The sequence below is a fragment of the Polypterus senegalus genome, chromosome 11 (genome assembly GCF_016835505.1).
Source record: "Polypterus senegalus isolate Bchr_013 chromosome 11, ASM1683550v1, whole genome shotgun sequence".
Taxonomy (NCBI): Eukaryota; Metazoa; Chordata; class Cladistia; order Polypteriformes; family Polypteridae; genus Polypterus; species Polypterus senegalus.
Window position 1 is genome coordinate 161,002,557 of NC_053164.1, and position 27,913 is coordinate 161,030,469.

Consider the following 27,913-nt stretch of genomic DNA (forward strand, 5'->3'; position numbering starts at 1 on the left):
ACATCAATATATGTACTTTTAGACAGCTGTTCAAAACAATAAGCACAAACAGAAATCGTCAAAATGAAAAATTTAATCTGAAATATATTAGTATATTAATTTATTAATATGCCTATGTCTTTGGTTCACATTGCAAAGTACTTTGGGGATTTTGGCATTCTGTTCAGTGTCCAGCTATTAGATTTATTTTTCATTTAAAAATAATTGTAGAAAACATATATGCAAATGATTAAGACATAACTGAAATGAATGTATTAAATAGGAGGCAAATCCCAATATTAAAGAAGGCAAAATGAAAAATGAGTGGCTTTTTTTGATCAGCTTTCTACTAATAAAGTGAAAAGGAGAACAGTAAATAAGAAATCATAAATACTTTGAAATCAATGTACAAATTAAGGAAAAACTAGAGAATGAAAGGTTTAAATGATTCTCACTCTCCTCAGCGCATTCCTAAAGTAAGAGTACAACAATGAATTTTGGTTGGATATATATTCATTTTTAACTTTTTAGACTAAAACATTAATTAATCCATATGAAATTATACTATTTAAATCCATTTTGGATTTACAGAATAAATCTAGGTCCAGTGTTCAGAATGTGTTTAAAGCAAATTCCTCTGTGAAAAAAATAGTACAATTCTTTAATGGTGGCTAATTATTATGCACACAGCAAATTGAGTAAAAATGTTAAATATGTAAAAAATTGCATTTCTGGGGGAGTAGGGTGGGGGAGATGTTTGTTAACAAGGCAATTCCTAGCAGTTTTTCCTCAGATATTTGGGTAAACCAGCAGAGAGCAGCCACTCTTTGAATGCCAGTAGTCTGCAGGCGTGCATTCTTGATGGCAAAGTTTGTATAGCTGGTGTCATCTTGGCCCTGTGAATAGAGTGTTTGTATTCCACACCATATTAAATGGACAAAAGTATAATTTGTTTTAAAACACTTCTCATATTTCCTTCTAATATGATTATTGTCGGAAATCAAAAACAACATTTTTATATCTGCAATTATTGTACAATTAATGCTTGCTCCTTAAAAAGTAGATGATAAACTAATAACCTTAAAGGGGAGCCTTTAAATTGTGTCCAGTTGTTGGAATACTCTCATTGCAGGTGCTTAACATTTTAGACAAGCTACTAAACACTGAAGTTGTTGAGTTCTGCCAGAAGTACACAGTTTGTTGCATTGTGAATTAAGTATTAAAGAGGCACAACATAAAAAATAACAGCGATGCACTGTATGCACTTAACCTCCAGACAAAGTGGCATGCAGTGTTAGACTTTCATATAGACACAAAGGCGTGATATACACAATTGGCATTGTCTAAGCATGCATGTACTTTTAAATATTTATACAGCAAATTTTGTTACAATGAATCAGTTGTTATTGTCTTTTTTTACTTTTTGGTTTTACAGATATTTAAATATGTATGCAAACTAGATTGATCATAATGTTTTCCATGAATTTTTTATTTTCCACTAAAATTTCTGTCTTGAATTAGTTAAGTGCTTTTGTGTATCTCATTTTAAAATAATGTTTTTGTTTATGAAAATTATGATTTATATGACCCTTCTTTTTTACCCTCCATTCCTATTTTTTAAGAATCTTTTCCAGGACACTTTATGGATTTTTAGGCAAACATCATATGAATTTGTTTTTTTTATGATTTTTGATCTGGTTTCCATTAAATGTTTTTTCTATTGTTTTAATAAACAGGTTCTCAAAAAGGCATTTAATATGGCTTCTTAAGTACTTTGTATTTAATAATTTGCTTTTAGAGGTACATAAACAAGTTTCTTACAAACACTATAAACTAAGATTTTGTGAATGCAGTATTGTCTTACCTGGACATTCCTCATTGCTACATTGCCAGAAACCATGTCTGCAGACACTAGAATGGAAAACCAAATGTCCAATGTATTAATTACCCAACTGAAAAAATATTAATACATAACAAAATCAATAAAGAGTTATATTTTTATCCTTCACGATCATTATTCACTTGCTTCATACAATATTTAGGAAATAAGTGTTTGTTCTGATGATAAGTACAAGGGAAGATCTGTTCCTAGAAAGTGGCATCCTTTCTTGCTAGCTGGTAATCTGTATTAGCCACATAATTTTTATTTATCTGAGAAATGTAAAGTATCACTGGCACACTTTAGTCTGACATCTTTCAGGTCCCATTCTTTATTTTGCTTCAAGCTTATCTTAATAATTCCTAAATGAAGTCAATAAAATAAAAATTTACTTATAGAAATAAATTAAAAGCTGGCATTGGAGCAATATGAGCCATTAGAAAATAGATATTGCAAGTATCGGGAACTATAGAGTAGAGTAACAGCATCATCTGAGCAGAAGAAGTTCTACATCTGGCGCTTGGATTATGATGGTGAAAATGATCTTACATGCTACTGTAAAGTCTTATGTTTGGGCTTAATTGGTTTTAGATTATTTTTGATGTACATCTATAGAAGTTTACTTTCCTTCCTAACAGTGCAGAGAGTAAGTACACTGGAAATTTGTCATAACTTTGGGGATTTCTTAGCTAAATACTACTGCCCCAAAGAGTTTTATTCTTGGATTAAAGTGATTTCACAATTGAGTTTGAGGACTCTGTCCTATGATTCAGGAGGTGATAGGCCAGGACTCCAGTAATAAGCTGAAAGAGTGGCTAAGTTAGAAATAAATTGGTGAGGTGAAATAGGGAGTATTTTGGGTAGGCTATTGCGCAATTCACCCTATTTTATAGACAAATACCTCTGTGATAGAACCTAAAAAGCTGCAAAATCTGTTGATTTATTTTTTATCTCTCTCTTGAGTTACATCATTCAATGAATCAACAATTCTTGGATAAGTGACCTCCTGTGTATCTGTATGAGCAGGATTCTCTGTATAGTTGAGCCCCTTATTGTTAAAATACTCCATCCTGACTTTATCTTAGATACTGTTTCTCATGAAACCTCAAAGTTGAGCAGTCTTTGTTAAGCCTTCTCTTAATATGAATGTTGTATTTTCTTTCAGTCATTGTGGGCTTCTCTTTTCTTGTCATTTACCTGTACTTACTGCTCATAACCTTAACTCGTTTAATCAAATGACATTAACATACTACTAAAATCAAAATGCAGAGGATGTATGGCTGTGTGTAGGTGCGTGAGTAAGATACAGAGAGAGAGAGAGATGATCAGCCACACAAAGAGAAGCATTTGTAAAACCCACTCCTATGCTTAAATCCATTGCCCTGGACAAATAACTGTCTAGAGACTCTCAGGACTCATTGACTCTTGGAGTTGAAAAAGTTACTGCAGATGGTATGGTCTCTAACTACAAGTTAATAGTGTGAGGCAGAGAAAAGATCAGTGGAGCCATGCAAGACGAGCCATGGATGATCTGAACATCGGTGGTGGTGTAAGAGAGAGGCTGAAAATCATGTCAGAAGATTAAATATATCTCAATTTCAACATTAAATAGTTAACATCAAAACCAAAAATGCTAATTTATATTCATACATTTGTATTATTTGTTCAATAAGCAAATTGCCACAAAGGAATTCAGTGTGGCTCATGATAACGAAATATGGAGACAGCTTAGCTATTAGCTAAACAAACTAGCTTGATGAACTAAACAAGCTTCTCTTTGTCAAATTTCTTATGTTCTTATTATGATGGCAATTACTGCAAAATAGTAAGATTTCTAAGTTTTAAAGTTTACATTCCCTTTAAATTGCAAAATAAAAAATCAATCGATGGGTCACTTAAATAAAATAAAGCCTTTTCTGTCTTCACTGTTTTTTATTGTAAATGGAACATTGAGCATGGATTACCATAGATCCATATCAAATGCCTGTGCTTCATTAGAAATTAGAATTTTGCTACTTTGCAAATAGAGTAGAAATAAAATGCATGTTCAATTTTTGAATAAATGATTATAAGCAAAAGTTAATGTCAAGCATGCACTAACCCTAAAGAAGTGAAGCTTGTTTTGTGCAGTCCTTCTAACGACAATTTGTACTTCATGTATAAGTATGTCAGATGGTTATGTGGATTACATTATGCAGTAGTTTTACATACCATGTGTTGCAGTCCTGAGAGATGCTAGATGAAGGAGGATATCGCTTGCCAGCATGAACACAAGAGCACTCTGATATATCAACACAGCGGTCATCATCAATAATCTTTCCTTCTGTGAAACAGAATAAAGTAGCAGTTTCAAAAAGGCGAGTGATGTACAAAATATGACTGCCTTATATATACTGTTTAGGAGTATTTAAAGTAATATTTAAATAGACAAAGAGATATGTGCTTTACTGTAACTAAATTTTAAAATACCAATACTATATATTTGCCTGTGAACTTAAAAACAAGAGTTTTTTTTAACAGTGGCATCTGTCTATACATCAGTAAATGATTGTGCAACAATATCACAGTGTGCTCTCTGAATATTTAACTGTCTATTTCACTTTGTGCACACATTTTACCATATTAATTTTACCACATATTTGTGACGCTTATTTAGATATTTGGCAGCCACAGCTTAGTGATTTTTAAAAACAATACCAAAACTGTACACCAAATCACCCACTTCATCCAAACCCATAATAGGAAATGTCACTCTTTGTGAGCTGTAGTTGGTGGCAGAATAGTTCCTTTTAGAGTCTCACTAAAATATTTTTTTCTATTTGCTGTGAGAGAACTACTTTCAGACACTTATTTCTTGTGTCATTGTCTGTAATAAAAGGCAGCTCTGTGCCTGTAATTACTAAGATACAGGTGTCACTGACACAACCTCCTACAAAAAAGCTTGCTCACAATCATTGCAAGGCCAAGTGGAAAAGCAGACTTTCCATAGTTTTGGGAACTTCTGCATGTCTTTGGTTCATGGTGTAGGCCACTAAAATACACCTGCTAACTTTTCTGGATCTGCTTATGTTCCATATGGTTAAATTGCATATCCCAGTGACTGTCTGTCACATCACATTATGTAGTACTTCTTCAGTAAGTATACTCAAAAATGAAGTCCTTGGAGTAAACAAAGTGAATTCCCAAATTTCTGGAGTTGATTAAAAAAGAGGCTTTATTATGCAAGTTATACCGTTTCCTCTTGACACTTCAGATGCAATAATCATTTAACCTTTCTTAAACTTATTTTTGTCCTTGTGTCTTGAGCCTATGGCAATTTTTCCTAGATTGTTAGCAGCAGATAGTCCTAAAAGTCTGTTTTAATTTTGGGAGCAAAAAAAAGTCAGAGAGTGAGATCTGGAAAATACGGGATGTGTGAGGCAACAATAATATTTTTGGACAAAAACTCATTGATTTGTAACACAATGAGTTCAGGTGTGCCATTATTGTGCAAAATGCAGTTTTGCATGTACCACTGCTTTGGACTCAGCAGTTCAGTACATTTTTACTGATTAACAGTCTGATCACAGAGAAACAGTTCATTAACAAGAGCGTTAATGTAAAAAAAAAATCATTGTCTTGATGTTCAATATGACCTGACATGATTTTTTCCATGTACACAAAGTCACATGCATGACCTTTAGAATAAATATCAAAAATATGCATCACAGTCAGTTCGGTACCATGTCACTTGATGTACTGATTAACAAAACTGTAAACATGTGATACATAACGACATAGTTAATAAATAGACTCTACCCCTGTTCTATTGACCGATTCTGGGAATTTTTAGTTCCCCCCTCATATTTTTATTATCAGCTATTTGATGTTGACATAACTTAAAAAATAACATGTTTTAAGGCTCTAAAAATCGTTTTCTAAGAGATGGACATTTGACATTGTGTTTACTGTTTGAAAGCTTGACAAACATTGTTCTTGGGATATTTTGCCTATCATAAAAAATAAGTATTTTGTACACAGCAGATCAAAAAAATGTCAGGTTTGAAACAGTGGAATGTTGTGAAATCTAATGTCTCCCTCTGTGATAACCACATAGCCAAATTTATTCCAAGTGGATTTTACATTATTAATTTGTAAATAAAATGTGCAAAATTTTAATCACTACCAAGTTTACTCACCAGGGCAGCGGCAGCCATCCTCACACTCATTCTTGCAGACTTCATTAATATTCAAATTCTGACAGGTGTGGCTACAGGGAATAGTGCACTCATTATATTCCATTCCCAGAGGGCATTTTGGATCTGTGGTAATGCAAAAATAAATATGTTAACAATAAAGTTAAGTCAAAGGTCTGCACATTTTTAAACATGTATTAACAGTAATAAAAAGAAAGTGTTGTTTCAAATTCTTGATGTTTATTACAATCTTTTCATAATTGAGAATTAAAGTTAAGAGAATTATCATTGCTTTTTAGACATGGCTTTATTTCAGATGTCCTGCAAACAAGTTTCTCATGTTTACTCAGGAATTTTCTCAAGAACCCCCAAATTCCTTTCTACCCTGACATTTGGATTACAAAGAAGCCTTACCTAGGCAGAAAAATCTTTATATAAGCCAAATGCCAAAAGTTCAAGATCCACTACTGACATCTTGGGGAGAATGAATAGCAGAGAGTAACATTTCCTTGTGTTAATTCCTTGTCTAAGACAGTTACACCAATAAGTGATAAGGCTTAATGTGACACTTGAACAAATCCATATCTATTTGGTAATAATGTGATATTATTGATATATTTTGCCATAAAGATACATACAATTGTTTATAGTCAGCATAATACTGAAAGTTAACATGATGCATGTGAAGCATAAATCGTGAGAAAATCAGAGTACCTAAAACAGATGCACATTTTCAAGAACATTACATACATCTCAAGTTAATCAGAAAAACTTTACAATTTAAGCAATATTTAAGTAATCTGAGTAGAATTTCAGGTTAAAATGATTTTTTCAAATTACTAAAATGGACAGAAAAATCTGTTGTGAGTTTCAGACATTGACTACTATTTTAAATAGAACTGTAATAGTGATTTGATTAGCCATAAAAGAAGATTAGAATGTTTTAAGGTAGGAATCCCCAGCTCCAGTGCTGGAGGGCACCAGTGGCTGCAGGTTTTCACTTTAACCCTTTTCTTAATTAGTGACCTGTTTTTGTTCCTAATTAACTTCTTTTGCATTAATTTTATTTGATTTGCTTTTGAAGATTCAGAACCCTTAATTGTTTATTTTTCCTTAATTAGCGGCCAAACAATAATGAGATACAAAATGAACCAGCATGAGATGACCTGACCATGCAAAACATGATACTGACCAGCAAAACATGTTCAACATTGTCGAACATACAATATCTGAAAATAAAGAAAGGTGAAGGTCACAGGAATGCTAATTTGATCAGGTCCCCAAAACATTTTAACAGTGCTCTTAGAAAAGAGAAAATCAACAATTTCAGAAATGTATGTTATTGCACAATGAGAGCAGCAACAAGCCAAGTAATTAAAGAGCGGGTTTAATTAACAACAAAACTCAGCACCTAATTAAGAAACTGGCTGGAGTAAAATTGGTTGGAGTTTATTGGCTCATTCACTTTACATTTAATTTCTGCATGGGTGCCATTTAAGGAAAGAAATAAGGCATTTCAAAGGAACGATGAAGAAAATCAGGGGAACAAATCTTTAAAAACAAATGAAATTAAAATGAATTCAAAATAAGTTAATTAGCAGCAAAAACATGTCACTAATTAAGAAAAGGGTTAGGATGAAAACCTACAGCCACTGGGGCTCTCCAGGACCAGAGTTGAGGACCCCTGTTTTAAGAAATGCAGTGTTAGACAACAGACTCTTCCAATTGACTAAATAAACCTTTTTTTTTAATTTAATGGTAGGATCATTTGGTTTTAGATGATTTTTTAATAGACAGCAGATAGAAATCAAATGCATCAAGCAAAATGGGACACTAGAATGCTTTATAAGATCCAATGAGTAATAGTTTGTTTTAGGCATTCATTAGGGATATGTTCCAGTTGTAAAATATGATTGTATAGCTAAATTAAAAGATGTTATACTTGTGACTATAAAGAGATGGTTTAATCACAGCTAAGTGAAGGAGTAGAACTGTTACAAACACATACATATGTCTGAACAGTCTTTCTTACTGCTATTGATTGTATGTCTTCTGCTTCTCTATTCCAAGATAAAAGGCTACTGGTCGAGGGAAAAATTTATACCAGATGATGGATATATATGTTGAGCAGTGGCATTTTTGGCATGAACATTATGATGGGACCACACACACCTAGGGAAGAGATGCTGTCAGAAGGGATAGAAGCCATGCCAAGAACTGTGTGATTAGTCTTTTGATGCATTTCTGCGTGTGTGTGTGCATGCATGCACATGTGATTAAGTGTGTCAGAGTGAGAGATGATCAGTTACCTAAAGGGCAAAACGTATAAAACTCACTCCTGTACTTAAATCCCTTAGGTGGCCACCAGTGACCTTGAATGGATGCTGGCTTGTACTGGCTTATAAAATTGGGGAAAGACTGTAAAGATGGTGCTGCCTCGGACTACAAGTACAAGCGTTAACAATGATTAATCAGCAGCCCTAATTTTATATATATATATATATATATATATATATATATATATATATATATATATATATATATATATATATATATATATATATAAACTGCTCAAAAATTAAAGGAACACTTTGAAAACACATCAGATCTCAATGGGAAAAAGAAATCCTCCTGGATATCTATACTGATATAGACTGGGTAATGTGTTAGGAATGAAAGGATGCCACATCGTTTGATGGAAATGAAAATGATCAACCTACAGAGCCCTGAATTCAAAGACGCCCCAAAAATCAGAGTGAAAAAATTATGTGGCAGGCTAGTCCATTTTGCCAAAATTTAATTGCAGCAACTCAAAATTGTACGCAGCACTTTGTATGACCCCTGTGTTCTTGTATACATGCCTGACAACATCGGTGCATGCTTCTAATGAGATGACAGATGGTGTTGTCGGGGATCTCCTCCCAGATCTGGACCAGGGCATCACTGAGCTCCTGGACAGTCTGAGGTGCAACCTGGTGGCATTGGATGGACCAAAACATAATGTCCCAGAGGTGTTCTATTGGATTTAGGTCAGGAAAGTGTGGTGGCCAGTCAATGGTATCAATTCCTTCATCCTCAAGGAACTGCCTGCATACTCTCACCACATGAGGCCAGGAATTGTTGTGCACCAGGAGCCACTATACCAGCATAGGGTCTGACAATGGGTCCAAGGATTTCATCCTGATACCTAATGGCAGCCAAGGTGCCTTTGTCAAGCCTGTAGCGGTCTGTGTGACCCTCCATGGATATGCCTCCCCAGACAATCATTAACCCACCACCAAACTGCTCATGCTGAATGATGTTACAGGCAGCATAATGTTCTCCATGGCTTCTCCAGACCCTTTCACTTCTGTCACGTGCTCAGGGTGAACCTGCTCTCATCTGTAAAAAGCACAGGGCACCAGTGGTGCATCTGCCAATTCTGGTATTCTATGGCGAATGCCAATCGAGCTGCATGCTACTGGGCAGTGAGCTCAGGGCCCATTAGAGGGCATGGGGCCCTTGGGTCACCCTCATGAAGTCTTTCTGGTTGTTTGGTCAGAGACATTCACACCAGTGGCCTGCTGGAGGTCATTTTGTAGGGCTCTGGCAGTGCTCATCCTGTTCCTCCTTGCCCAAAGGAGCAGATACTGGTCCTGCTGATGGGTTATGGACCTTCTATGGCCCTCTCCAGCTCTCCTAGAGTAACTGCTTGTCTCCTAGAATCTCCTCCATGCCCTTGAGACTGTGCAGGGAGACACAACAAACCTTCTGGCGATGACACGTATTGATGTGCCATCCTGGAGAAGTTGGACTACCTGTGCAACCTCTGTAGGGTTCAGGTATCGCCTCATGCTACCAGTAGTGACACTGACTGTAGCCAAATGCAAAACTAGTGAAGAAACAGTCAGAAAAGATGAGGAGGGAAAATGTCAGTGGCCTCCACCTGTTAAACCATTCCTGTTTTGGGGTCATCTCATTGTTGCCCCTCTAGTGCATCTGTTGTTAATTTCATTAACACCACAGCAGCTGAAACTGATTAACAACCCCTCTGCTACTTAACTGACCAGATTAATATCCCATAAGTTTCATTGACTTTATGCTATACTCTGATTAAAAAGTGTTCTTTTAATTCCTTTGAGCAGTATATATATATATATATATATATATATATATATATATATATATATATATATATATATATGTGTGTGTGTGTGTGTGTGTGTGTATATATAGGTTTGTAAGGAATAGAGTACAGTGAAAATCTTACTTGCATGTATTCACTCCCTACCTTGAAACGAACGAACAATGGATTTGAAAGAAATTGTTTCTAAATTCACAAAGATGAAGTCAAAAGGGCAGCTTTGCATTTAAAGAATTTGTATTTTTATATTTGCAAAAGACTTTAAACATATTTTTATTTTAATTTTTAAAATGGGTGTTCTCTTTATAAACTACTGTCAAGCAAATAACCTATTTATTATTAAGCTCTATACAGTATATTATTTGTGTTCACACCATTAGTAAATAAGATCAGTACTAAAAAGCTAAGTCAAATTTACATTTGCTTACTTAATATCTATAGCAAATTGTTCATTATCTTTAGCATTATTTACCAAGAATGGAAAAATCGTCAAAACAATTACCCAACTACAGCCCATATAAAATGCACTAATGAATGTGAATACATACATTTGTTCATTAAAACTACTATTATTATCAGCTACACCTAGGGCCACAAAGGCTAAGAGCTAGAGCAGGCCCAGAAAAAGAACTATTTTTTTTCCAGGAACCTTGTTGAAAATGTGAATATAAGCAAAGAAATAACCAGAGTTCTCCTGGCACTGTCTGGTTACTGATTTTACATAACAGAGAGTCAAAAGTTGTTCTAGGGAATTTAAGCTCATTGAGTGCTGCTGATCCTTACTAGGCAAAGTTACTACTGCATCCTCTTCTCACTACAAAACATTTTTACAATAAAATAATAGAAAATACTCACTACAATGACTGTCCTTGTGCCATCCTTTCAAAACCAAGCCCTTCTGAGCACAACTTCTTGCATATTCCATAAAAACATCACACTGGCAAATCTGATCTCCATTACAATGGCAGGTGTCCTCTTCACAGAGAGCAACAAATGGTTCAGGGTCAACAAGATGAGAGCATTTTAGAAACACAGAAGATGTCTTTAACAGCCTACACCTCTGCATTGGGTCCTGAAAGAAAAATAAATAAATTTACTTATATGCTAGCATGTTTAGCAATGAAAAAAGCTTGTTTTAAAGTTGCAACTGCCCCTAGTCTTATACATCCTGCTAGCGATTAGGGGATGTTATCAGGAATTTGTTGGAAGAAAAAGAGTAGTTTCTTGAAAAGTTTCCATAATGCTATCCTGCAAAGTGGGCCCCATTTTCCTAGTCAATCTTGTACACTTTTGGACAAGAAGTTTTCTGTTTTTTTTTTTTCATTCTATCTAGACCTCACTCTTTCTGTTTTACAAGTCACCTATCACATCTGCAGCTCCTTCCTGCAATGTTGCAGTGCATTCTCTTTTCTACTCATGCTTGGTCCTTCCCATGTCTTGAACTAGTATAGTTCCACAAGCACCTTTGCTGTTTATTAATTTTGTTTTAATTTTAACCTGGAGAAAAACTAGTGACAAGAAGGAGAGAAAAGATATGCAAGGAATAACATTCATGAATAGAACATGCTTGTAACATAAACTCACTAAATGTGTTAAAGCATCTTCATTATGTCTGGGTGAAGTGAGTGATGCCAATAAGTCAAAAAAACAGACAAATATCATTTTTGGTAGTGCCTTGGGATGATAGCCTGAAGCCACTTTAGGACTTGATGATTTAGAATCACTTTGATAAAGATTTTCCCAGCAGTTTTGCCTTGGGTTCAGATTAATCATGGAAGTCTTTGAATTTGCCAATCTATGTAAAATGCATTTAAGCCAATGGGAAAGGACTAACTGAACCTGATTTGACTGGATTATAATGCTGCAATCATCTTTAAACTGTCCCTAAGGGCTTACTGTCCCTAACTGTCCCAAAATACAAGACCGATTTTTGTGACCAATAAGGTGACATGAGCTGTGCAGCAGTAGTGTCAACCACTGCACTACCATGCTTCTGTGAGATTGAATAGGAAAGAACACAGTCAGAGATGTGCAATCATGTACTTTGTCAAAACAAAGCAGAAATGCCAAAATTGTAGTCAAAAAAATATGTAGGTGCTTTAAAGGCAAAAAATTGAAAGTGGCCACTGGCTCATTCTATTTTTTGAAGTTGTGCTGAAGACTTTCCAAACTGCCTGTCCTGATGCTTTGCAATTTTCTTCTATCCAAAAGTTACAAGTCTTATAAGTAGTAAGGAATCTTTTGTTGTTGTTATTTGGGGGGTGCTTGGCTGCATGTGCCAAGCTCCTTCAAGGTTTGTTTTCTTTCTCCACATGGCTAATTATGCATGCATAGGCCATGTGCCTCCTTCTCTTATACTGACATGAAACTGGAAGTTCAACCTGGTCATTTGGCGAAAAAAAAAATTAACTCGTTATGTTAGCTGTTTATTTCTAAAAATTAAAATCTGAGAACCTACATTATGTACTTATCTATTCTACCACTTACTTAGAGTATATAATGCAGATGATCAGCATTATATACTAGGGAGGGGGTGGGGTCTGGTCCCATCCATTGTTGGCTCTTACAGCTCTGGGGTATGACACGCTGGCCTTGCAAAGCATTATGGGGCATGGGGAAAAAAGTTCTCCTAAATCCAGCCAAATTTTCAGTAAATAATTTGATATACCAGGCTGAATGCAAGCAGAGCAAATTTGTTGTGAAAAATGGTTTGGTAAAATTCATGGATAAACACTAGCTGAAACCAAGGAAATACCTTGGTAGTTTCACATTCCAATTTGTCAGCCTGCTTAAAAAAATATGATATTTCTGTTGTCTAGTGAAATTTTCTTGTTGTTTCAGGTCTGGCCAGTAATAATATCTTAAATGCAAGTTCTTTATGTTCAGACCTGAATATCTGTGCAGGGAAGCCATCTGTGACATAGGGTTTGTTTTCCTTCATTTATCCCATAGCTTTAATAAACTCCTCTGTGCTGGATGATTTAGCTGAATTTTCTGGATGGTGAGGACTTCATTAAATTGAGCCATTGGCATCTTATAATGTTAAAAGATGCATTATCATCTTCCAAGTGCATTCTTTCTTATAGCCACAGAGCAGTAGGCCTAGTTGATCTTGGTGCAAAAAATTTCTTCATCTTGGTAAAACTCCTCCTAGCTATCAGTAAAACAGTGTCTCATGTTTCTTTTCTCACCATTAGTTCATTTTGTTGCAGAACATTCCGTGAGAATCAGCTCTGAGGTTGCTTCTTTACAATGTAGGAGGTCATTGATTTCTATATTATTCACATTAAACAAGAAATCACCCTTATCTTTGCTTCAGGTACAATAGATTAATAAAGAAATTAGTTGTCTGCTAGAAACTAAAGTAACTGGACGAGAAGGTCCTTGTTTGGGTTGGTGACCAATGGTCACTCTATCAGAACTTTAGGGGTTCTCAGTTCAGATTGGAGAAACTGTCAGAAGGATGGCAGCACTCCATTAATCAGATGTTTTATGGTAGAGTGGCCATAATTTATTAAAGCCACTCTTTAATAAAATATATGACAAAAAGTTTCTTTTGTCTGATGAGACAAAAAATTTACTGTTTGGGAAGAACAGCAAGCACAATGTCAGTGTCCCGGACACTGCCCATCACCTGCCTAATTCCATGAATACGGTGAAACATGGCAGTGGCGGCATCATGCTGTGAGGTTCTCCTCGGCAGCAGGGGCTGGCAGACTGGTCAGAAATTATGGATGGATAAATGCAGCCAAATGTAGAGGTCCTTGTAGAAAAAATGCTCCAAAATGCCTGCAACCTCAAACCAGAGCAATGGTTCACCTTTCAGCACGACCATGGCTTGAAGTACACAGACAAGACCACACTGCAGTAACATTAGAAAAATTCTCCTTGAGTATTCCAGCCAAAGCCCAGACTTAAACTGTGTAAAACGTGTACGGAGAGACTTGAAGACAGCAGTTTGCAGACACCTCCCCTCCAAATGAATTAAGGTTAAGAGGATCTGGCAAGAAAAATTGGATGAACCACGCAAATCTAGGTTGCAATGCTTGTAGTGACTTAAGAATCAAAACTGTAATCACTGGCAAAGGAGCTTCTATGAAGTACTGAATTTAGGGTTTGAATACTTTTATAAATGAATGATGTCAGTTTTTGATTTTTAATAATTTTGCAAACATTTCTAAAAACATGTCTTCACTTTTTCAGTATGTGTTATTGAGTGTAGATTGATAGGCAAAAATGGCAAATATATCCTTCTTCTTCTTCTGTCTATTGGCTGCTCCTGTTAGGGGTTGCCACAGAGGATCATCTATTTCCATATCTTCCTGTCCTCTGGATCTTGCTCTGTCACACCCACCACCTGCATGTCTTCTCTCGCCACATCCATAAATCTCCTCTTAGTCATTCATCTTTTCCACTTGCCTGGCAACTCCATCCTCTTCCCAATATACCCAGCATCTCTGAGGTGTCACCTGCTGCACTTGGGTCCCAATCCAGGTGGTGCGACAAAACACTATCAGCACATGCTCCCAACCTCCTCCTCCTCTCCTTTGCACATGTCCAAACTGATCCAATCTTGTCTCTGTGGTCTTCTCCAAACTGTCCAACCTGAGCTGACCCTCTAATTTACTTGTTTCTAATCCTGTCCATCCTCATCTCACCCAATGCAAATCTTTACATTTTTAACTCTGCCACCTCCAGCTCTGTCTCCTGTCTCTTCGTTACTGCCACCATCTGCAATCCATATAATATAGCTGGCCTCATTACCATCTTGTAGACCTTCACACCACTGTCAGATCAATATGTAATCAACAAATATATCCATTTATATCCATTTATTTATATCCATTCTGAATAATTTCTGCATCAACTGTAAGTACAAAAGGAGGGTGATAAAATGTGAGCAATATGCACAACTAAAAAATGGAATTTTAAATAGAAAAAGAACTACTTATTATAGTGTTTGATACTTTCTGTCCAAAATATAGCAAATTCACAGAATTATAGAAGTATAAATACACACAATACCTTTAAGTTATTTCTATAGAAGGAGTATAATCTATAAATCTGACGAGTGCAAAATAAGAAATGGATAAACTGGCAAATGCCAAAATAGCTTCCCTCTATGATGAAGACCCTTGCCGAATAGTCACTTCCCTTGTTTGCTCTGTAACCAATTTTTATAGTGCTACATCTGCAGACAAACCGTAAGGATTCTGCAGCTGATCATCAGGCAAAGGCTGAACTTCATCATCATCTGTAACATTAGTCTCTCATTTCTGTGTAGTTGTGTCACTTTCACTCCAGATTGCTATGCTGGAGTCCCTCTTAGACATAGCCAAGCTAGTATTAGCATCTTCCCTACAAATGCTAAATCCTAATGGTTGTGAGACTTCATCTTTTATGAGGTAAATCTAGTGATTTCAGGCACAGCTGGTAATGTGGCTGCATTTCTACACCTTTTGGGTTTTTTTGCGCTCCACTAATCCGTTTTCCAAGGACCACGGCCCTCGCTGTGATTAAGCCAAGGGTACTGCATATCTAAAAATTAGTATGTTTCCCTGAAAAGGGCACCAAATGTTATGCTTACACATACAATATTCACGTGGTAATTATTTTTTCAACCAGATCTTTTTAACAAATAAAAATTAAGAAGAGTACTTAACAAAGACAAACTAGAACACTATGTTACAATTATCAAGAACAAAACCAACCCTGTACCCAATTTAACTGATAGTTAAAAAGACTTTCTAGAATTTACTTGAACAGCTTTCAGAATCAAATTGTTAACTTCTAATGAATAACAAATTTGTATGTTATTGAGCTATATATTTTCTTACAGCTGGAAGATAAATGAATGACAATACTATAGGACAGATTAACATTATCCATTCTTTTGGTATTTCAAGATCATAGATCTTGGCTTAAAAGCCAGGGCCAGACTGTCTTTTTGCCAGCTACACAGTGTCAGTCTCTATGGCAAAGCCCCTTGCTGGAATGTAGCTTTGCATTTTATCTGATAAAATGATCAATACCAGACCTTGTAACATCGGTTGGATGTCACTTGGAGGAAAAAGTTGGGTGCCCAACTTTGAACAATGGCCCATTACTCAAGGATGAGTGACATTGCTGGACAGAACTTTGCACCATAGGGCAATCAAAAGGATGGATATATGTGCACCTCAATGGCAAGAACTCTATTCCTTCCTTTAAAATCACTTTTAAGATCAACTCATTGCATTAAAGGCTCAGCTGTGCTGGACTGGAACAGTAAAGTACTTGTCTGTGTTGGAGTTGGACAAGGTTGACATTAGTGAAACCTTGTTGAGTATTAGCAAGTGCATGAGCAAGAGAGAGAGACCTATATAAATACCATGTATATGCCTTACTAACAATGGAAGCTGACTGATCACCAGCCAACCCAGTAGGTGTAACTTTGCTAGCAACTGAGAATGCTGTGTGAGTAAAATCCTCAAAGAAAAACTGCAGTACCATTTGCAATCAGAATGTATGACCATAAGTGAAGATGGAGACAAGATCCTGAACAAAGAAAGAATATTCACTGAAGATCCTTTCATTTGTTTAGGGAACACCATGCAGGAAAGGAACAAATTATCACTTAAACCAGAATTATAAGTACACCCAATTTGCTTCAGAGAACTATTAATTGTAACTTATTATGTAGGACAAAGCCTGCTAATATATTGTAGTATTGGTGTAACTGTAACTAAAAGGTAATAACTTTGTTATAAGTTCTAGCTGTTAAGTTTCATTCTAAATCCTATAAGAATGTGCAGAGTAGCAAATTACACATACACACACTCACACACAAAAACTCTGTGGGATGGGGTGGGTAGGCCAATGCAGAGAATAGCTATGAATGAATGAATGCTACTTGCACGTACAGAAGCTTCATAACCAGCAAAACAATTTATCGTTCTTAGCCTCATGAACTGAAAGCTCACAATTCATATTTTATGTGCCTTTTTCAATTGGAGAGAAAGTTTAAATAAGCTTTTGTAATTAGGGTTAAGGTTAGGGTTAGGGTTAGGGTTATTCTTACTACTATATGCACCTACTGACTGGAATAAATAAAGACTTTACAAGACTTTACAAGATGGAGCTTGACAATAGAAAATAAAATAGAATAGTGTTGCATTACCAGCTTCTTTGTAGACATTTTCACAGTGTTTAAAATCAGAAGAAAGACACACCTGAGCAAACAGTTGAAGAGGAACTGGAGACAGAATTCCATCTTACAAACAGATGAGTATTATCAGTATATTGTACACTAGCAGAATACCCGCGCTTCGCAGCGGAGAAGTAGTGTGTTAAAGAAGGTACGAAAAAGAAAAGGAAAAATTTTTAAAATAACATAACATGGTTGTTAATGTAATTGTTTTGTCATTGATATGAGTGTTGTTCTCATATCTATCTATCTATCTATATATATATATATATATATATGTTGTTCTCATATCTATCTCTATATATATATATATATATACCCGCGCTTGGCAGCGGAGAAGTAGTGTGTTAAAGAAGGAAAGAGAAAGAAAAGGAAACATTTTGAAAATAACGTAACATGATTGTCAATGTAATTGTTTTGTCACTGTTATGAGTGTCGCTGTGATATATATATATATAGCAAAATACCCGCGCTTCGCAGCGATGTCATGTGTTAAAGAAGTTATGAAAAAGAAATGGAAACATTTTAAAAATAATGTAACATGATTGTCAAAGTATTTGTTTTGTGTATTTGGCAGCGTCACAAAGTTGTTTTCGTAGCTGCATCAGAAAATGTACCACGACGTCTGACACGCCTCCTTTTTACTGTTTTCTCACAGCTTGGATTGCTGCTGTCATATATATATATACACACACACACACACACACACACACACATACATACATACATACATACATACATACATACATACATACATACATATATATATACATATATATATACACATACATATCTTCATATCTACATATCTATATACATATCTACATATACACATATATATATATATATATATATATATATATATATATATATACATACATACCTATCTACATCATATATACACACATACATACATACACACACACAAATTATATATATGTGTGTATGTATGTATGTATGTATGTGTGTGTGTGTGTGTATATATATACACATACATATACTTGTGTGTATGTTTGTATGTGTCTATATGTGTGTGTATAGGTTTGGTCACTGAGTGCAAGGGAAAAATAATAAAATATAGTCTATAAGTTATTAAACAGTAAAACATTAACGTTTTAAGAAGTACAGGTACATTGAAATTACATTTTCTATGTGAGCGTTCAAATTTGTGCCTCTGGTAATGTGCCTTACCGGCATTTAAAGAAAATTAGTTTTGTGTCCTCTGCAGTGTTAAGAGAGAAAGGCTTTGGTTTGGGATAAAAGGAAAAAGGTGTAAAGAAAGGAAAGTTGCCTTTTCTTTTATATAGTATAGAGAGATGTGTTCGCTGACGTTATGATCGCCTTTTGGGGACAGTCGCGGTGGGTCTTGTGTAGACTGGTGAGACGTCCCGCCATTAATCGGCTGTGATGGCACTGTCAGTCCTCCACTCCTGTGCGTGTCTTCATAATCCGAGCTGAGGACCTCATAATCGTATACGTGCAAAAGAAAGTGTGAATCGCCTTAATATTATTTTGCCGTGGTGTAGAAAAGGGGTCCCGTGTTTGCACTTGTCTGGGCTATAGCGCAGGGGGAGGATGAAAAAAATTAAAAGTGCTCACTTTGACTTAAGGCAGAAGCGCAGTCAGCGTCTCAAAGGCCGGCACAGCTATGCGCGCTGGCTGCTCGACTTTTGCTGGGCAGGAGACCCCAGTTTTGCAGACACGTTCATGATATCAAAAGTCTCAGCTCTTTGGAGGTCATTCATATATATATATATATATATATATCAAAATACCCGCTACGCAGCGGAGAAGTAGTGTGTTAAAGAAGTAATGAAAAAGAAAAGGAAACATTTTAATAATAACGTAACATGATTGACATTGTCATGAGTGTTGCTGTCATATATATGCCTGCCTAAATAAGTCACCCTCGCTTTGCTCTTACTTTTTACCGCTCATTTAATCATGGCTAGTGGCGGAAAAATTATAAAATGGAAGGAGGATGGCTTTACCAAAACAATTATTGATGGCAAATCGATTATTCATAAAGCTTGAATTGGTGATCTGTTTTTCTGTGTTAACCTCATATTTTTTCATACTTCTTCTCAAACTAAGGTGGTGCGAGGGTAAAATGAATCGGGATGCACTGATCAATGTAATCGGTGTACCAGGAAATCATGCATTGACAAACGCTCCCTTTGCTTGTAATGCAAAGTGTGATTAAATGCATTATTTTTAACATTATGGAGCACATGCATCGAAGCTTCTCAGCTGTGCTTGTGCTAAGAAAAGGAAAGATTTTAAAAATAACGTAACACGATTGTCAATGTGACCTTTTGTAAGTAGTGCCTGGAGGATTCAGTGTGGAGAAACTCTAGAGACAGCGTGTGTATTAACTTGTGGATTTTTCTGTGAGTATTTGGTGGCAGTCTGACGAAGTTGCTTCGGAAGACGGCGTTAGCCGCGGAGCTCAGCTCAGAGCGAAATTAGATGAATGGGAGGGGAGATGATGACGTGACTCCCCCACCCGCCTTAACTGTCAATCCCCCACAAACACAGTCTCTCGGAATTTGCATAAGCACACCCCTTCACCTACAATTTTAACTTAGTTACAAAGTGATCAAAACTCTCGCTTATATCCTGAGTCCTCTCATTAAACTTGTATCCCGCATTACCTGTGGGTATGTGAAACGCCAGCGGTAGCCTGTCTATGAACTTAATTTAAAGTTTAGGTTTACACCTTGCTTTCTTTCCGAGGTAGCAGCACTCATGAATATGGTAGTATATGTCACTCGCTCGCTTCTTATTGTTTCGCTGCCTTCTCAATTATATAATGCATGTTTTCTTAAGCGCTTTTTGGAGGTCTTCCTGGTTTTCTACGCACTGCGTACAGTCAGTTCACGTGATTACGTGGGAGGCATGATGATTTGACATGAAACTTCGCCCTACACGTCTTTCTAGCTCAACTCCATTACAGTTAATGGAGAAAAATACCTTCCAGTTATGACCATTAGGCGTAGAATTTCGAAATGAAACCTGCCCAACTTTTGTAAGTAAGCTGTAAGGAATGAACCTGCCAAATTTCAGCCTTCTACCTACACGGGAAGTTGGAGAATTAGTGATGAGTCAGTCTGTGAGTGAGTGAGTGAGTGAGTGAGTGAGTGAGGGCTTTGCCTTTTATTAGTATAGATGAAGATTCATGGTCAAGTATGTTATGAAATTGTTTGTAACCACAACACTTAATTTTTATTTAATGCGAAGCACTCATGAGATGAAATTTTAGAATTAACTGCTTTGTCAGACTCACAGATTTACAGAGGATTATGAATTTTTACATACAGTGCACTGTTAAACATCAGCTAAACATAATCTGTGGAGAAATTACCAAAGCAAATGATTTGTAACTGTATGTCCATAACGTCCAGGAGATGGTGTAGGCAACATGTTCAAGTGAGGCAGACAACAGATCGAGAACATCTGCACTAAGCTGGCATCTGTCAGTTTAATTTTCTCATTTGGCATTACTGTATTTATCAGGAACATAGGTTATTTTTTTGCAAGATATTTTGGTTCATTTTGATTTAATCCTAGGATTAAACACTTACATATAGATAATGTATTTGCATCCTATGTACAATTACGCTGTGTACAGTTTAACTTCCCATTCACACAATTTTTTTTCACTACTTTCAAATTAGAAACTTTGGTAAACAGAACCGGCACAATTTTCCTCACCTCCCACCTATTTCATTCCAGACGAAATATTGAACAGTCTTGAAGAATTAGATAGCATTGATATAATGTATAATAGCATTTTAAAGTCCATTCTTTCAAAGATTCTAGGGTACAATGGGGAAAGGATCTTTCACTTAACATCTCTGAAAAGGAATGGAAGGTAGCAATGCATAGAATACACTCTTGCTCCATACTGTATGTGTGAAGCAATCAGTCATTCAACTTAAAATCATTCATAAAGCACATTTTAATAGCTGTATATGGTGTACTCCCAGATGGGCTTAAAGTTGAGAAGGACAAACTAATTGCCTTTACATCATTACTATCTCATAGACTGTTGCTCAACTGGAAGAATTCCACCCCAGCACCTTTAAGTCAGTGGGTAACTGATGTTCTATACTATTTGAAACTGGGAAAAATGTAATTCTCACTTAGAGGATCTGTTTTCAAATAATGGCATTTTCATGCATGGGAGAGGCAGAGATAGATTTGATATTGTTCAAGTGGTTACGGGAATATAAAAGAAACAGTTTCGCAAATGTATAATGAAACAAGCGTGCATTTATTCAAGAATAAAACTGAATTAAAAAAAAATCAAGATACCAAAAAGACATGATACACCAACATTTGTGTTTTCAATGAATGTTAAAGACTCAATTCAAATGTATGTTTTTATTATATAATAATAATAATAATAGCAGCTCACTACTCAAAACAGAAAATGCAGGGAAAACCCAGTATCAAACCTGCAACCTCTTGATTTAGAAGCAGCCATTCTTACCTCTAAACTAGCCATGCAATTGATAAATGGGCTTCGGTTTTTAAATATTGACAGCATCATGTAAATTGAATAATTTCTTTTTCTTTGGTTACATTCTTGAATAAAGGCACACTTGTTTATGTTATACCTCATGTGAACAAAAAGTATTTATTTGATATTAGAACTTCAGTCTTCATGCATTATACATTTCACATCAACTTTTTATCAATTATTACAGTAACCTGAAAAAGTTTATGCTTTAGTTATGCGTTCAACATTTGTTGCCTCACATTTCCAGGCATCCTATGTTTATCCAGATAACTGTAGAAATTTAACACACATTAAGTGTATGTATTCCAAATAGCGATATATTATTTACCCTATGCAACTCAAGGTACCTCACACAAAGATAAACAGGCTTGAGCTGGGAGAAGTTTGTGATTGACTTCGGCTCCGTCGGTGGGGGATGGGATAGCAGCCTGCTTGTTGCTTGTGCTGATCGATACATTTACAAAACAAAACACTGCTGAGGGGGTGCAAAGGAATTTGAGGTGGAATGGCTTTTTTCATAGGCTTCAGGGTTTCTAGTTTTAAGGACATTGTAATCTGCACATGTTCTTTGCACTCTGTCAGCCTGTACATGTGTCATTTTTTTACACATTTTCAGCAGCCTTAGAAAGAGAAAAAATCATTTGTCAAATGCTTGGGTGATTGCATTATTCGCTTTCCTGCTTGCAATAATCTTTCTCAATATTTTTGTTTACGTCTACATATATGGTATTAACCACATCAGCACAATTTTGGAAGCATTGCTACAGGTAATGCTTTAAAAGTAACATACATTACATAGTTCAGTTATTTTCCAAAGTAACACAATACTTAGTTTAATTAAAAATACTGACACTATTATTCTCCCAGCAACAGTAGTTATAAGTCAAGAAGCACATGTAAAAATATGCAGGTTCTTTGCATAACCACTGTGTGCAATCCAGTAACAGAAACATACTAACAGTGTCACTTTAGCTTTAATCTAGCAATTTGCTATAGATATGTTAAAACAGTGTGATCAGGTGACTCAGTGGCCAGTTTTCTTACTGCAAATCATTGGTGGTTCAGATCGGTGAAGTAAAAAGTACAGTTTCAGTGTCAAGCCGGAGAATGTCAGCATAACAGGCTAAGCTAGACATGAAGCAGTTTAAAATGTGCAAACTCTTAGAGGCACCACTCAGAATAATTTCTGCACCTTTCAGATGAAAAATGTAGCTTGAAAGAGAAAAACTCACTCTGAGTTGTGACAATTACACGCAGTGATTTCAGCCCATTTTCCCAGAGTCATTAAACGCTTCATCCCTTAAAAAATTATTACTTTTATATTATAACAATATGAGATTTATTATTACATTAAGATACTTAAGAGAAAGTCAAAGATCGTCTATGCTAAGCTATGACTTATAATGAAAAGAAGTTGCCTCAGTTTAAAGCAAAATCAAATTTCAATGATTTGATTGTCACATAATAATAATTCAATATTATATCTTAAAATGTCTCATTGTTAAAAAAATAAATACATAAAACCAAAAATAATCAATTTTTGTGTGATAGGTTTACATGAAAAATAGCCTGTTATAGCTACTGCATAAACTGTATGTATATCATTTTGTCAATTTTAAATTTTTACCAATCTGCCCAAATAATATGAAAATATGGTAGAAAAAATGTACATGTTCTTCTTTGCAAAACTTGGTTATATTATCTTCCAAATTAAAATGATTATCTTTACCATAGTAGTCCATCAATAAAATTCCTAATTTTTCTGTGATTTCTTATACTTACTTCTCCAACAGCCAAAGAAATATTGCAAGTTTGACTTGGAGGGACAGCACGTTTGCAAGGTTTTCCAGATCCATGTAGTGCCCAAGAATTAGCAAAATCATAGCTGCTTTCTGCTACAAAACCTGTATGGTGCAAAAAGACAAGAACTTTTCCAAACAAAAGTCGGGTGTGAGACTAAAACATTTTTCCTAACCCTCTTATTTAAGATTGATTTCAAAAGCCTAATTTTACAATATTCTTTATTTTTAATAAACAGTAATATTTTGATAATGTTTACTGTAACCTAGCCACAGGGTATGCACCAATCAGTGTGTTTCTTCATGCTTGTCCCAATCACTGATAAATGGGGAGGGCTACGTCAGGACGGGCATCCAGTGTAAAATTTTGCCAAATGAATATGCGGACATCAATACAAATTTCTATACTGGATTGGTCGAACCCCACGTTAACAACGACCGACAACAGGGTGCTGGCGGAAATTGGGCTACTGTTGGCCGAAGAACAAGAAGAAGAAGGAGAAGAATAGGGGGGAGACATGTCCGGAGGCAGGAGGAGAGGAAGAAGGTAAAGAAAGTGGAACTGAGGGTAGGAACTTTGAATGTTGGCAGTATGACTGGTAACAAGAGAGAGTTAACAGATATGATGGACGGAAAGAAGGTTGATATATTGTGCGTGCAAGAGACTAAATGGCAGGGGAGTAAGGCCAGGTGGATTGGAGGTGGATTCAAATTGTTCTATCATGGTGTGGATAAGAGGAGAAATGGAACAGGGCTTATTCTGAAGGAACAGTATGTCAAGAGTGTTTTGGATGTGAAAAGACTGTCAGACAGTTTAATGATTAAGCTGGAAATTGGAGGTGTGACAATAAATGTTGTTAGAGCATATGCCCCGCAAGTTGGGTGTGCAATGGATGAGAAAGAAGATTTTTGGAGTGAGATGGATGAAGTGATGAACAGTGTACCCAAGGGACACAAAGTGGTGATTGGAGCGGATTTCAATGAACATGTTGTTGAAGGGAACAGAGGAGATGAGGAGGTGATGGGTAGGTATGCTGTCAAGGAGAGGAATGAAGAAGGTTAGAGGCTAGTGGATTTTGCCAAAAGGATGGACATGGCTGTGGTGAATATGTTTTTTAAAAAGAGGGAGGAACATAGGGTTACATACAAGAGTGGAGGAAGATGCACACAGGTAGATTACATCCTATGCAGAAGAGTCAATCTGGAGGAGATTGAAGACTGCAAAGTGGTGGCAGGGGAAAGTGTAGTTAAGCAGCATAGGATGGTGGTCTGTAGGATGACTTTGGAGATTAAGAAGAGAAAGAGATTGAGGGCAGAGCCAAGGATCAATTGGTGGAAGTTGAAAAATGAAGACTGCAATGTTGAGTTTAGGGAGAAGGTAAAACAGGCACTGGGTGGTAGTGAAGAGTAACCAAACAGTTGGGAAACTACAGCAGATGTGGTAACGGTGACAGCAAGAAGAGTGCTTGGCGTGATATCAGGACAGAGGAAGGAGGAAAAGGAAACCTGGTGGTGGAATGGGGAAGTACAGGAGAGTATACAGAGGAAGAGGATGGCAAAGAAGAAGTGGGATAGTAAGAGGGATGCAGAAAGTAGACAAGAGTACAATGAGATCAGGCGCAAGCTAAAGAGAGGAGTGGCGAAAGCTAAAGAAAAGGCATATGATGAGTTGTATGAGAGGTTGGACACTATAGAGGGAGAAAAGGACCTGTACCGATTGGCTAGACAGAGAGACCAAGCTGGAAAAGATGTGCAGCAGGATAGGGTAATAAAGGATACAGATGGACATGTACTCACAAGTGAGGATAGTGTGTTGAGCAGATGGAAAGAGTACTTTGAGAAGTTGATGAATGAAGAGAATGAGAGAGAGAAGAGGTTGGTTGATGTGGAGATAGTGAATCAGGAAGTGCAATAGATTAGCAAGGAGGAAGTAAGGACAGCTATGAAGAGGATGAAGAATGGAAAGGCTGTTGGTCCAGATGACATACCTGTGGAAAGATGTAAGTGTACTGGTGCTGATATTTAAGAATAAGGTGGAAGTACAGAACTGCAGTAACTACAGGGGGATAAAATTGATGAGCCACAGCATGAAGTTATGCGAAAGAGTAGTGGAAGCCAGGTTAAGAAGTGAGGTGATGATTAGTGAGCAGCAGTATAGTTTCATGCCAAGAAAGAGCACCACAGATGTGATGTTTGCTCTGAGGGTGTTGATGGAGAAGCATAGAGAAGGCCAGAAGGAGTGGCATTGCATCTTTGTGGACCTGAAGAAATGACACTGTGCCTTGAGAGGAGTTGTGGTATTGTATGAGGAACTCAGGAGTGGCAGAGAAATATGTAAGAGTTGTACAGGATATGTATGAGGGAAGTGTGACTGTGATGTGGTCTGCGGTATGAGTGACAGATGCATTCAAGGTGGAGGTGGGATTACATCAGGGATCGGCTCTGAGCCCTTTCTTATTTGCAATGGTGATGGACAGGTTGACAGACGAGATTAGACAGGAGTCCCCGTGGACTATGATGTTTGCTGATGACACCATGATCTGTAGCGACAGTAGGGAGCAGGTTAAGGAGACCCTGGAGAGGTGGAGAGGAATGAAGGTCAGTAGGAACAAGACAGAATACATGTATGTAAATGAGAGGGAGGTCAGTGGAATGGTGAGGATGTAAGGAGTAGAGTTGGCGAAGGTAGATGAGTTTAAATACTTGGGATCAACAGTACAGAGTAACCGGGATTGTGGAAGAGAGGTGAAAAAGAGAGTGCAGGCAGGGTGGAATGGGTGGAGAAGAGTGTCAGGAGTGATTTGTGACAGACGGGTATCAGCAAGAGTGAAAGGGAAGGTCTACAGGACAGTAGTGAGACCATCTATGTTATATGGGTTGGAGACAGTGACACTGACCAAAAAGCAAGAGACAGAGCTGGAGGTGGCAGAGTTAAAGATGCTAAGATTTGCGTTGGGTTTGAGAAGTCATAGAGGTAAGATTGAGTTGGTTTGAACATGTGCAGAGAAGAGATGCTGAGTATATTGGGAGAAAGATGCTAAGGACAGAGCTGCCAGGTAAGAGGAAAAGAGGAAGGCCTAAGAGAAGGTTTATGGATGTGGTGAGAGTTGACATGCAGGTGATGGGTGTGACAGAGCAAGATGCAGAGGATAGAAAGATATGGAACAAGGTGATCCATTGTGGCAACCTATAACAGGAGCAGCCAAAAGAAGAAGAAGATTTTAATAATATTTACTGTACTGTATGCATGTACTCTATATAATCTACATGCATAATAATAATAATAATAATAATAATAATATATAGTTTATATTTGACCCAAGTAGTAGGGAATTAAGGTGGATATTTACAATTAAATATTAAAGAAAAGATTAGAAATTACCTTCTTGAGTTATATAATCATCATTTGGGTCCATATTAAAATTTCCACATAGGCCACAGGTCTTGTTAAAATGTTTCATTGATAGTAAGACTTGAGCATTGCCATTGTTATCAGTTTTTACCAGGAACCCATACTCTTCACTGCTTATCTTATAATATCCTGCCTCTGTTTCCACAAATACACCATTAGATGCATAAGGTAGAGGAATCCTTTAGGAAATAAAGCAGAAGACAGTAATAACATAAGAAATCTAATAATGAGCATCATTTGTGCATAACATAAAATATCCTTTATATTGCTCCATTTAATAATAAAAGGTTGATTCATAAACATTTTCTTTGACAAAATGCTCAATGATTTAGGAAGAATTAAATTTAGAGCATAACGTGCATAAAACAAATATGCTCATTTTGGTGTCCATAAGCAGAACACATTCTCTCAATTCACCTTTATTTAATGGTTTGTATACACTTTCAGCAACTCTTATCTTCAAGCTAAACACCCACTTCTCCTGTGATGAAGACATGCACAGGAAACAGCCATTTGCCTAATTCTGCAATGATTTACAGATTTAAGGAACAGTGAACTCTTTTTGCAGTGATGTATAGCATTCTTAACATGATGGGAATCTAGGTTAAGTGCAGTAAAGCATGCTTAACAACCTCTTCTCCAGGGTAGGATTTTGTGTAGATAATTAAGGTCACACATTCAAATCTGATCTCAGGCATCGGGTAGCTGAGTGAGTGCAACATTTCAAACTCTATTGGCAATGATATTCACCATTCACTGTCTTAACATAAGGTGACCAGGAAAAAGGTGTATTAATCTTCCACAGAAAAAGGTTAACAAACAGTCATTAATAAAC

At 36.5% G+C, this 27,913-nt stretch overlaps 1 protein-coding gene across 1 annotated transcript in view; it reads right to left on the reverse strand.

The window, feature by feature from the left end:
* Window positions 1–27,913, reverse strand: part of vwf (von Willebrand factor) — a 222,640-nt gene that overhangs the window by 176,165 nt on the left and 18,562 nt on the right. The window contains exons 5-10 of the mRNA XM_039769977.1: window positions 27,049–27,257; window positions 23,650–23,771; window positions 11,012–11,228; window positions 6,037–6,159; window positions 4,070–4,181; window positions 1,844–1,890 (exon numbers count right to left, since the gene is read on the reverse strand). Coding sequence (XP_039625911.1) covers window positions 1,844–1,890; window positions 4,070–4,181; window positions 6,037–6,159; window positions 11,012–11,228; window positions 23,650–23,771; window positions 27,049–27,257 — 830 coding nt within the window. The remainder of the gene's footprint in view (window positions 1–1,843; window positions 1,891–4,069; window positions 4,182–6,036; window positions 6,160–11,011; window positions 11,229–23,649; window positions 23,772–27,048; window positions 27,258–27,913) is intronic.